The following is a 12,716-nucleotide window of genomic DNA, read 5'->3' as shown; positions in this document are numbered from 1 at the left end:
CCAAATAACCCAAGGCTTATCAGAAAATTCAGAATACCATAGCACTTTATTCCCTAAGCTCTGAGATAGAAAAGAGGGGGAGGAGGAAGCGCGCATCCGAGGTGGGAATTCCAGCCCTGGGGAGGTAGAAGCAGGAAGGACAGAAGTCCAAGGAAAACCCTGATGGCGGGACATTTGAGGCTAATTTAAGACACTGAAAGCAGCAAAACTTGAGAAATAAACAGGAAGTGGGGGGAAGGAGGGAGGGAGGGAGTGGGGAAGAGGAGGAGGAGGAAAATAAAAAGACACCAGTAAGAGACTCTTATTTAGACCCCTGTGGAAGCTTGTAAGCTTCCATTATCTGAGACAGAGAAACAAGCAGGCCTCTGAATGTGCACTTTTGGGCAAGTCTGGCCCATTTCTCCAAGCTCCTTTGCCGGATAACTCTAATGTGCTTAGGCACATTTTATAATGCTTTTAGTCATACATTAGGAAGTCCATTTACTCCAGCAAAACCCTGAGTCTCAACAGTGTGTAGCAAGTGTGGCTAATGGGTAAGATCTCTATATAACGGAGCCTTAAGAATAAATGCAAAAATATCAGATATGAAAACTCTTAAAGGTTGAACAGTAAAAATACGATTTATTTATATTCACAATCTTTTAATTCTAAGACTCTAGATATTATTTACTAAAGGAATTACAATCTAACAGGCTTAATACTGGGGCTGGAGAGACGGCTGTCATTAAGCACTTGTTGCTCTTGCAGAGGATCTGGCGTGGTTATCAGCACCCACATGGAGGAGGCTCACAGAGTCTGCAACTCCATTTCCAGAGCATCCTGCGGCCTCTTCTGCGGCACTGGGTGTATACACACACAAATATTGTACATACACTCATGCAAACACACATACACATACAATAAGGATATCTCTTGTGGGGGGAGGCTTAACTGCTGAAAATTATAAAGTGAGTGGGCTGGAAATTCTTGTACATTGGTGGAGGTGTCCTGCCTTTATTGCTTCTGTAGCAAGCCTCTCTTCCCCTTAGGATCAAAGACACTGAGATAATTTAACATCTAGACCACAACCCACTATCTTGTTTCCCAAAGGAAAGAATTCCTGAACTCCACTCTAGCAAGAAGTCAACCTTGCCTTTCCCTTTAGTGCTCAAGAACAAGGACAGTAGTTTGCAGCTTTACGTGGGCAAAAGGTCAGTTAGAACTTCAGCATGGACACCACCAACAAAAAGATTAAGCCAAACATGGTGGTGTGAACCGGTAATGCCAGTTATCCAGCACGTAACAGTCACTGGAAGGTGAGGCGGGCATCAGGGATTCATTCGGAGCCAGCCTCTCCTAATCTCCAGTGCACTTCCACAAGCTATTAGCAAAGGGTCTGGGACCAGCCCACTGTAAATATGAACTCTCCTACACTTTCTGCAGCTGAAATGCTTTCCAACATGTTTCTCCTTCACTTCACCATCAGCTCTGAGGATACAAGGGAGTGTCTTGCCACAAAATTATCAGTAACACCTACCAGAGCACAGACCCGCCACTAGGCTATACAAAGGCTGATAAAATGATGTCAAATCTGTGAGTTGCCAGTGGAATATGCATTATTATAGACTGCAAAGAATTCATCATGGGGTAATTTTTTTTGGTTTGTTAAAACTATTCTGTAGCCCAACATTCAGCCATTCCTAAGTTTTCCTGAATGTCAGCCTTCTCTCTGCTATACTATACACTCTGAAACTAAGGGCATCTCTCTCCATTTAAGTACTGAAACCACAGTAATGGTGGCAGAGGAGGCCTGGCATTCTCTTGGTCTCCAACTCAGATTACTTATTGACAGTTACATCTGTGTGCTGGTAAACTCGAGAATCTATGCTTTATTCGAGAATTTAGAAGGTAGAACCAAAATCTTGCTGCAGTTACAAATACTTCTCATAAAAACTAAATGAGGGAATTCTCTGCAGCAATTTCTCAAAGTTCCCAGGAAAAACTTAAGAGGAAGGTAAATAAAGCAGCAGCCTTCACAGAGAAATGCACAGCTCTCATTCCAAAGCAGCTCTGAAAAGTAAACACAACACTGAAGCTGAAAACGTTAGACCCACCAAAGTTGCCAGGTCTAATCAATTATTGACAGAACACTGCATCAAAAATAAGGCAATTACCCAAGATGCTATTAAAGATTTCTCCACTTCATAACTAGACAGAGCGGATCTATCTAGGAACAACTGGCATTTCATTCAGTTTCAGGATGTGCAAAATCCTTAAGGACAGAAATGATAAGATGTGATTGTCACTCTTTAGAATACTTGCAGGAAAAATCATTTCTAAAGCACAGAGAGGCAAGAAGGTTTAATCTTTCAAAAGATACTGTTTAAAACTCAAGAATATGATAAAGCACACAATGGGCTCTCTCGAACACACGCAATACAGTGATAGCAAATTGATTTATTTAGTACTGTTTCCATTCCATATCATCGGGAGGGTTGATTTCAACTTTCCTTTTACCTACATCAGACCAGTTGGTACTCAAGACTGTACCACCAGACTCCATCTGCAATTAAAAGAGAAAAAAAAACAAAAAACAAAAAAAGGTTTATTCCTGTATTGTGTATCAAAATACAGTATTTTTCTTAAAATGGATCAAACACACTCTCCCATATGTAGGCTACTAAAAATAATTCAATATAAATTCAACATTTTTATTTAACCTTAGGCATTCCAGAGAGGTTAGCAAGTTTGAAGACAGCTGACAAAGGACAATTCTAGAGTAAGTAGGTAGGCACATCGTGTGCACTCCCATATAAGGACCATGTATTCTGCTATTAGTAGATGCATTGTGTGGAAAATTGACTTACAAGTGAAAATAAAATCCACCCCCAAATGACATGATCTTATTTTGCTGAAGACAGTAAAATACCAGTTAAATAGAACTTTAAGGACCCACACTTAATGTTCCCTCTTTGCCAAGCATATTCTAATGTACTCTGAATTTCTTTTTAATTATGGCACATACAACAGAGGGACATGTGGTCAACTACATGTGACCTGGTTATCTACTTATAATGCAGTGAACACACAACCTACCAACAACCCTATTATGTGCATGGAGCCCTACAGTGCATCAAAATGATTTGGTCAATAATGAATTGTACTTAATACTGATGTCATAAGATGACACAGCTTAATACTTCTGGCTGCCCAGTGATATTGTAGCCATTGATACTGTTCATAATCCAGCACATAACTCTAGTGTCTATGGGGCTGCTGATGTAATCAAACGCAGGGGCCTGCTAGCCGTATAAAACAACGGCTCAGATGATGACAATACAATATGTAGCAACAAATATTAGTTGCAGCTAAACTTCTTTTACTGGAATTTTAGCTTCACTTACTAATTACTAAGTAATTTAGATTACTTCTCCACTTATTAAAAAAAAAAGTCTGTTGTAAAAGAATATTCTATTTACACTTGCAGCCTCAAATGTCCTGTATTCACCAAACCTCTTGGTAACATGGACTCTGAATCCGTCAAGCTGTAGGTACAGGTCAGCATGGAAGCACAAGTCTTGCATGTGCAAGCCTGGATTGAATCCCCAGCAACACACACAAATCAGGGCACATCAAGTGACCGACTGTACTACACAGATTTGTATAAGCACACTCAATGGTGCTGCCCAGTAGTGAAAATCATCCAGCAACAAATTTCTCAGAACACGGCCAAGTGTTAAGCAATGCATAACTGTATTATTAAAAACTTGGAAGGGAGAGACAGCTCAGCTGTCAAAGGCTAAGGTTCACACTTCTAAAGATATAAAATTTCCATGCATTTGTTGTGATAAAAATTCATGGACATGGGTCATACATAGCAGAGTATAATGTGAATTCCTGAAACTACAATCTTTTAATTTGCTGCATTCTGACAAACACAGGAAGTTGTTTACCCTTTTGAACTGGAACCTCAAGCTCACCAACACCATCTGCAAACTCCCTGAACTCCTCTGCAAGGGGAGCTAGTCTCCATCCCAGTTTTACATCTTTACTCACCTTCCAAACACGAAGGTCAGCACGTCTTGGTGGGCTCCGACTTATTTTTAGATTACATCTAGTTAGTGTATGTAGATGTACATGTGTGCACGGGCGTGGGCATGCCATGGCACACATGTGGGGGGTCAGAGGACAACTAGTAGAAATCAGCTCTTTCCTCCCACCACAGAGGACCCAAGATTGAACTCGGATGATCAGGTTTGGCAGCAAGCACCCTACCTGTTGAGTCACCTTGCCAGTCAAGTTCCCTCAGACTTTTAATTACTAGGCTGGACTCCCATACAACCTATCTTCTATGTGACCACCATTACTATACATGGCACCTCTGCAATGTAAGGATCGCTTCCTTTCCTTTACTTGATTGCTTTTGAGATAGGGTCTTGCTATTTAGCCCGGACTTATCTTAAACTCACAACTCTCCTGTCTCAGCATCCCAAGTGCTAGATTACCACTATACCCACTTAAAATTTTGCCTATGTAAGTCTAATTCTCATTATTGACTAGAGACAAAAAGAACTCTTCAAAGGCATGGACTGGGCTGGAGAGATGGCTCAGCAGTTAAGAGCACCGACTGCTCTTCCAGAGGTCCTGAGTTCAATTCCCAGCAGCCACATGGTGGCTCACAACCATCTGTAATGGGGTCTAGTGCCCTCTTCTGGTGTGTCTGAAGACAGCAATGGTGGTGTACTCATATGCATAAAATAAATAAATAAATAAATCTTTTTAAAAAAGTATCAAAGGCATGGACTATATTTTATCAACATAAATATCACTTGGTATCTACAGAGGGTCTAGGCATACCCCTTTCTTCATATACAATACTATCTGTGGATGCTACAAACCTCATATAACATGGTTCATAAATTGTATATAACCTAGGCACACCTTACCACTATACTACAGATCATTTCTAGAGTACCCATAATATCCAATGCTATGTAAATATCAGGTTGCCGTCACATAGTGTTATTTGTTGAATGACAAGAAAGACTGTATAATAGGTACTCGGTACAAACATGACACTTTCAAGTCACAAGTCAGTTGGACTCACAGCTGTAGAACCCATGCAAAGAAACTGGATGTACCTTCACTGTAGTCCTAATCATGGTGGCCTGGCACACAGCAGGCTTCAAATAATATGACTAAATGAAATGTGACAAGTCTGTAAAATAAGCTACTCCTAAGAGGACTCTCCGTGATAAAACTCACAGAAGTGACTTTAGTTGATAGTCTGGTCATATTCACTGATGACAACTTTCCCTTCTCGCTTTACAACGCAATTTAGCATCTCCTCCTCACTACTTCAGTTAGGCTGGAGGACAATAAAGGGCAGTCTGTTTTGTCTTCCCTCAGAGACAGAAGCAAGCTGCATTTAAGGTCAATATTACCACACAGATGGCTTGCTTTATGGATATATATCACTCAGTTAACTATCAATTTTCTATATGAAAATGGATGTGGATTTTGTATCACATCTTTGACCTGACATACAGCTATTCTCTCTAGCACACATTTTTAAAGTCAACAGTAAGGAAGAGTTTCTTGCCTGGAAAGATTTGAGTAGATAATATTTTTCCTGGTCAAGTTCATGATTATATTTTCAAGAAAAATAATTGCTGGGTAGAGTAGCACACGGGAGCTTGGAAAACGGAGGCAGGAGGACCAAGAGCTCAAGGCCATCCATGGCTCCACAGCAAATTCAAAGCCAGCCTGGACTACAGAGGCGTTAAGTTCCCAGCACCCATGCACAGCTAGCAACTGCCTGCAATTCCCCCCTCTCACCTCCACACATACATGCAAAACTAGCATGCAGATAACATCTTTAAGTGTAAATAAACAATTTACACAGTTTTACAGTGATGAGTTATCACTAAAACCTCAGAACTGGAGACCTGGTGATCTTTAGGCTACACTAGCAAAATTTTCTTAATAAATTGATAAATTAAGCCACTGAATACTAGACAGACATTTTCTACTAGCCCAATATGATTCTGGAAATCTCTCTCCTAAGTTCTTCATTTTAAAGAAGTGGGAACCCATTGAGCTACTGTGACGAGCTGAACTAAACAGTAAGTTCCCATCAATGTCCCAATCTTAGTATTTCTTAACCATCCAACTCCTAATGCACTTGTTTCTTATTTCATTTCTGCAACCACTACTCTACAGTCTGGAAGAAGAAGAAATCAACACTAGACCAAAGTCTACCAGACACTCTCCCAGCTATCCGGGTCACACAATGTGGTCTCAAACTCACTATTTATTCTTACTTTAGATATCTAAAATTCACTCATAATTTTAAAATATTTAAAATATCTGAAAACTTCATATTTTCTTACAAATGACTTGTTCATGGCACGTTTCACTTCATCGGAACCGTCTGAGTAGATCTGCTGGAATAACTTGTTTAAAGCTGCGTCGCCCTCCAGCTTCTCGTTCTTTTCTTCTTCTTTGATTTCGCCAACCAACTTATCCCAGTTCCGGGTATAGTGAGATGAGGACGGATACATGTTCTTTACATCTGCAAAGTGAAAAGACAGAAGTGACTGATTAATCAGCATGTTTGATTATGTCAAGAAATACATAAACGCTGTGACCACGGTACCCAGAACATCTTAGCAAGTAGTGTAGGTCACTGAATTTCTACTTTGCATTAAGTGTCTCTCTGCTATACCCATCAGTAACATTTCAAAAACTGAGTAAGGGGCTGGTGAGATGGCTCAGTGGGTTAGAGCACCCGACTGCTCTTCCAAAGGTCCAGAGTTCAAATCCCAGCAACCACATGGTGGCTCACAACCATCCGTAATGAGATCTGACTCCCTCTTCTGGAGTGTCTGAAGACAGCTACAATGTACTTACATATAATAAATAAATAAATCTTTAAAAAAAAAAAAACTGAGTAAGTTAGCAGACTGCAAGATCTAGGATTTCCTCTGAGCAAAATAATTCAATAAAGGGTATGTTTTTGATACGATATACAAAGCTAGACTAAAAATACTCTGCATAATAATCACAGGGGAAGCTGGGATCAACAGATAGAACTTCTTATGGAAAGAAAGTTACTCAAGAAGCTGAAGCAAGACTACTGTAATTAGATACCAGGATGAGCTACATGGTTAAGTTCAGATTTTATTAAATGAGAACTTCCTCAAGAAAAAAAAAAAAAAAAAAAAAAACCAACCAGTAACAGAAGATAAGTAAAATAGGTGGAAAAGAGAGAAAAATTAAAGTTAAAAGACAGCTGGAAAGACGGGCAACACAACCTGAGCTCCATTCCCAGGACCCATGAAAAGTCAGGAGGGAATGGAGCCCACGCCACGCTTCTGCCCTCTGACCCCCAGGACACAGTGTTGCTCTAGGAAAGAAGCAAAGGTTTGCAAAAGGCAGAATAGGGCCAGAAGACAAGGCTCTGTGGCTAAGAGGATTTGTTCTTGCGTAGAATCTGGGTTCTGCTTCCAGCACCTCCAGGGCAGTGAACAACCATTCAAAACTCTGGTTTCAAAGTCCACTTCTGTGCTCCGGGACACCAGGCACACATATGGTGCACAGGCATACCTGCAAGCAAAACACTCACTCACATCAAATAAGTAAATCTTTTTAAAAGGCAGTACAAATAACTATAAAAATGCCAGTCTGCGCGCACACACACATACACATTTTAGGATGCTCCATGAGAAGGTGGGGTGTTGGACAATGGCAGAAGGAATGCCTCCCATATTCGAGGTTCTTATATCAATTCCAGATACTACCAAAAAGCTTACCTAATTTTGAAACGTCTAAAGCTTTCTAAAAAGATTTTATTTGTGCCTGAGCCTGAGTGTTATATATGCATCCTGTACATGCAAGTGCCCTGAGCCAGAGAAGGTGTGAGATTCCCTGGAAATGAAATAACAGAGGGTTGTAAGCTGCCTGATATGAATGCTAGGTACCAAATCTGGGTCTTAAATGGTCTAAGACAGCAAGTGGGCCAAACCACTGAACCTTCTCCCTAGTCAATCTCTCAAGATTTTAACATTGGAAGTGTAGCTTTTCTATGAGACACTTAGGTATATCTTTCAAAGTGGAAATATCTGCCACATAATGAGCCAATGCTCCATCTCCTACACACACACACACATTAGATTACTTCAATAGAAAATATTATGTAACTCCATAGGACTAGAGAGATGGCTCAGTATTTGAGAGCAGTGGCTACTCTTCCAGAGGACCCAGGTTCAATTCCCAGCACCCACATGGAAGCTCACAGTTGTCTGTTAACTCTAGTTCCAGGGGATCCAACACCTTCATACAGATATGAAGGCAGCCAAAACAGCAATGCACGTAAAATTTTTAAAAGGAAAATTAAAAACAAAGCATTAAGTGACTCCTGACTACTGAAAACCAATCCACTTACTTACCCACATCTTAATACAGTATCTGATAATAAACTTATCTACCTAAGAGTAGATAACAACATAACTTTTGTATCATTTACATACAGAAGTTACAGGCCCAGCAACTGGAGGGATGTTGTAAGGCTGAGGAAATGAAGATCTTGGCACTCAAATAACTGGAAAACAGACAAACTAAATGACCCAGCAGGGCTAAGAACAGCTGTTGATCATCTAATGAAAATATAAGAGCCAGAAACGTGATCCAGATACACAATTTAACAGTTTTAGTACTGTTATTAAAAAGAAATGAAATACATTTTAACTTCATTTTAAGAATTCATGTATTAGGGATCAGAGAGATGTCAACAGTTAACAGCCCCTGCTGCTATTGCAAAGGACCGGGGTTCAGTTCCCAGCACCCACATGGAAGCTCACAACTGTCCTAACTCCAGTTCCAGGGTAAGTACACTCTTCTGACTTCCACACACACCAGGCACACACACAAACACACAGTCAAAACTTATACAAAGAAGAAAAGAAAAGAAAAAAAAAAAAAAAAAAAAAGCTGGGCTGGTGGTAACACACACTTTTAATCCCAGCACTCAGAAGGCAGAGGCAGAGGCAGTCAGATTTCTGAGTTCAAGGCCAGTCTGGTCTACACAGTTCCAGAATAGCCAGGGTTATACAGAGAAACCATGTCTCAAAAACAAACAAACAAACAAACAAACAAACACCAAAATAATTAAAAATTATAATATAATATAATATTTAAATTACATTTATGTATTTACTGGGGATGGTCCTCGGTATCAAATTTATGTCATCAGCAACAAGAACCTTCACCTTCTGGGCCATCTCACCAGGCCCTTAATGTATTTTTTAAACCTACCATACAAGAAAGAACAGTGTTTCAACATGAAGTCTCCTAGAAAATACTAAAATACATTATGATCCATATATATGTGTGTGTGTGTGTGTGTGTGTGTGTGTGTGTGTGTGTGTGTATAAAATTGGGTATGCATTTCACATCTTAATACACACTACTTCAAGTGGTAAACAGCCAGCAGCTACTAAAAGAGACAGTATAGTTTACAGTACTAGAGAGAGAGAGAGAGAGAGAGAGAGAAAGGAAGGAAGGAAGGAAGGAAGGAAGAAAAAGTAGGGAGGGAGGGAGGGAGGGAAGGCAGGCAGGCAGGCAGGCAGGCAGGCAGGCAGGCAGGCAGACTCCAGGTTCCCCTGTCACACTGGAACACAGTAACACTAAATGCTCCTTCTCCAATAATTCTACATCCCTTTTCTAAAAATAGTTGAGAAACTACTAAATAAACATTTATTCTGTTTTCCTGTGCCTTTTTACCTATAAATAAACCAACTTTTTCTTTATCCAGTCTTCATCAAAGTAAATTCCAGGAAGACCTGGTGCAGTTTCATCCAGAGTGCACTTATTGCTTTAAACATCCTAAATGTCACTTCCCTCTATTGGAAACGCTATCTTTGTACATTTTACTGGTAGCCAAGGAAAACAAAAACCCTAAGACATTGTTAAGGAGCTGGGAACATGGATTTAATTAATTCTAATGCTGACTCCCAGGAAGAATGGGAATGAAATTTTAATCTCTACTCTACAGATAAGAAAGCCGGCCTAGATAGGTTAAGTGCCTTGCCCTTATCTACAGTTTCCAGCTTGCAATACACAGGATCTGACAAGCATATTAATTCTTCGAGAAACACACAGGACAGGAGGGAGTGCATCTTGAATTTCTAAAAGATTCAGTTTAGAAAAACTGCCCACACACACACACACACACACACACACACACACATACACACACACACACTCCCTTGATATTTAATCTCAGAACGACTTGAATCACTGGAGACGGTAGGTGAAGTACTGAGAGCAATCTACATCTCTGCCCACTCACTCTACCACTCAACTGTGACTGCAGAGATCATCTCCACTGATGGAGAATGAGCCCCACAGGACACAGCAAGAGTTACCAGAACCACACCCATTTTGCCCTGAATTTTAGTACTCCACAAATCCACTAAGTGATCTGAACAGGTAAGATACCTGGGCCGCCTACTCTTATGAGCACTGTATTTATTACACAGCTGTTCACTATATAAACCTCAGCCTCCACAGATCCACTAAGTGATCCAAACAGGTAAATACCTGGGCCGCCTATTATATGAGCACTGTACTTATTACACAGCTGTTCACTATCTAAACCTCAGCCCCAAACCTCTGAGAGTCATTCCCAAGGGATGGCCATAAAATATTTACCCTTTAAAATATCAACTAGAAATCATCTTTGCTGTCTCCCCTGGTTTTCCTAACTTTGCTACAAATTATTAAAATTCTATCACTATGTAAAGAAACACATATTTTTGCAACTTTTGTACATTCATGAAATTCTGACACACACACATACATACAGGACCTGTTAATAACTCACTTTCTAAAAATTGTCACAAGCACATGTGTTTTCTACTATATTAGGGGCAAAAATCTGAAAGTAGCTGAGACACAATGTTGGCTTGTTTCAGCCATCAAATCAGAGTATTAAACAACAAAAAGAAATTTCTCCCTATTCAGTAATGAGGCAATTACACTAAGATACAATCTTAGGTTGCAGTTCTAAGAAGGTCCTGCAGGTTAATTATTCCACTAGTAAAAAGATGCCTATCTGCTGATAACACATGCGCAGAACGGACTTCTGCACATAAAGGGCTATAGGATCAACTCTAGCTGTTTCCTCTTCTACGTGCTCCTTTCCTGATCTGTGTCCATCTCTGTCTTAGTAAGAAATAGTCCTAATGCACTACTCTGTGAACTCCTGAGATTCTAGGAGATCAGAGATGGAAAAATCAGTTGGAAAAGCAGAGAGGAATAAAGAAGAGACAGGGAAGGGTGCATCAGTAATGCAAACTGTCTCACCATGGGCGAGAGCGGAACACCAGGCAGCACAGACATTTGCTGGCTTGAGTCATAAGCTGACAGAGCGGACAGTCCCAACTCCTCTGGGCCTGGCCACGACGTGTCTGTATTCAAATGTTGGACATCAGAATGACTTTATTATATCCAAAGCATCTTTACTTCATAAACGAAGCAGTAGGGAGAGTGCTCATTACTATTTGATTTCAGCTACACAATGACCGTGAACTTCAGGAGGCCAGGGTACAAACCTGCTGTGAACTGTTTCGGTGTGGGCTCATCTCCTTGTCCCTCTAGCTTTTCCCATCTCACCGCCTCTGGCTTTTTCATTTTAATTTCAATCTGAAAGAAACAGCAAAAAAAAAAAAAAAAAAAAAAAACCCATTACTCAACCTAAGATACATAAAACAGCAAAAATGCAATTTTCATAACTAATCAAAGTTTTTAAGAATTAAGTGTCTTTGATAGTTTGCCTACATTATACAAAGTTAGATCTGAAGAATTATAAAAATTTTACTCTTATTAAAAAGATCCTTGTTTCACCTGAAGAGCACCATATACTAGCACTTACATTTATTGAAAGCCACTGTAACCTGGGCATTTGTGCACTTTGAACAAAGAGGCCTTTATCTCTTAGCACAAGCTGATCCAACTTGAAGTTCTACTTAATCCACTCACTAAGACAGTAGCATGCACACCATAAACCATGAAAGGCAACCTCGTAGAAGTTCAAAAGATGGGGAGAAGTATGAATTCCTTTTTATTCTTAATTTTCAATTCATACATGCTCTTAAAATTTAAATTTAAATTTAAGTCTTGAGGACTCTGGTAGATACTTCTAGAATTATCTGCCCAGTTTCAGAAATGTTTTCATTGTAACCATCAATAAGCAAACTTATTTGTGTTTAAGTGAAACTTCCTTAAGTGTTTGAGAAGATGGCTCAGTTGGTAAAGAGCTTGCCCCGCAGGCCTAAGGACCGGGTTCAGACCCTCAGTACCCATGTACAAAGCTGGGCACGGAAGCTTGCAACCCCAAAGCGAAGAAGATAGAGATGGGGTGGGTTGGGGTGCGAGCAAGGGGATCCCTCAGGTTTGCCGGCCAATCACTGAGCTCCAGGTTCAGGGAGAGACCAGGTCTCAAAAAGGGAAATGGGGAAGACACCAGATGTTGACCTGCCTTCACACACGTTCACTCACATGCGTATGCATGCATCCCCCAACACACAATTATCTTAAAACTTTGGTAATTTAAATATTACTCTCAAGTACACAGAAAATGCTTTTAAGAGATGATCATATATCAGAGAAGTAGCTATAAGCCATCTGTAAGAACCAGTTTTGTGCTGGCTCACCAGTTCTCAGTATTATAATAC

General features: G+C 40.2%; 1 protein-coding gene across 1 annotated transcript in view; it reads right to left on the bottom strand.

The window, feature by feature from the left end:
* Positions 1-596: 596 nt before the first annotated feature.
* The window catches only part of Sugt1 (SGT1, suppressor of G2 allele of SKP1 (S. cerevisiae)), a 43,138-nt gene continuing 31,018 nt past the window's right edge, over positions 597-12,716 (bottom strand). Inside the window, exons 11-13 of the mRNA NM_026474.6 lie at positions 11,595-11,685; positions 6,372-6,553; positions 597-2,542 (exon numbers count right to left, since the gene is read on the bottom strand). Coding sequence (NP_080750.1) covers positions 2,441-2,542; positions 6,372-6,553; positions 11,595-11,685 — 375 coding nt within the window. The 3' untranslated portion in view covers positions 597-2,440. The remainder of the gene's footprint in view (positions 2,543-6,371; positions 6,554-11,594; positions 11,686-12,716) is intronic.

Source organism: Mus musculus, chromosome 14, assembly GCF_000001635.26.
Source record: "Mus musculus strain C57BL/6J chromosome 14, GRCm38.p6 C57BL/6J".
Lineage (NCBI taxonomy): Eukaryota > Metazoa > Chordata > Mammalia > Rodentia > Muridae > Mus > Mus musculus.
The sequence above is the reverse complement of the archived record's forward strand: the minus strand, read 5'-3'. Positions and strand labels throughout refer to the sequence as shown.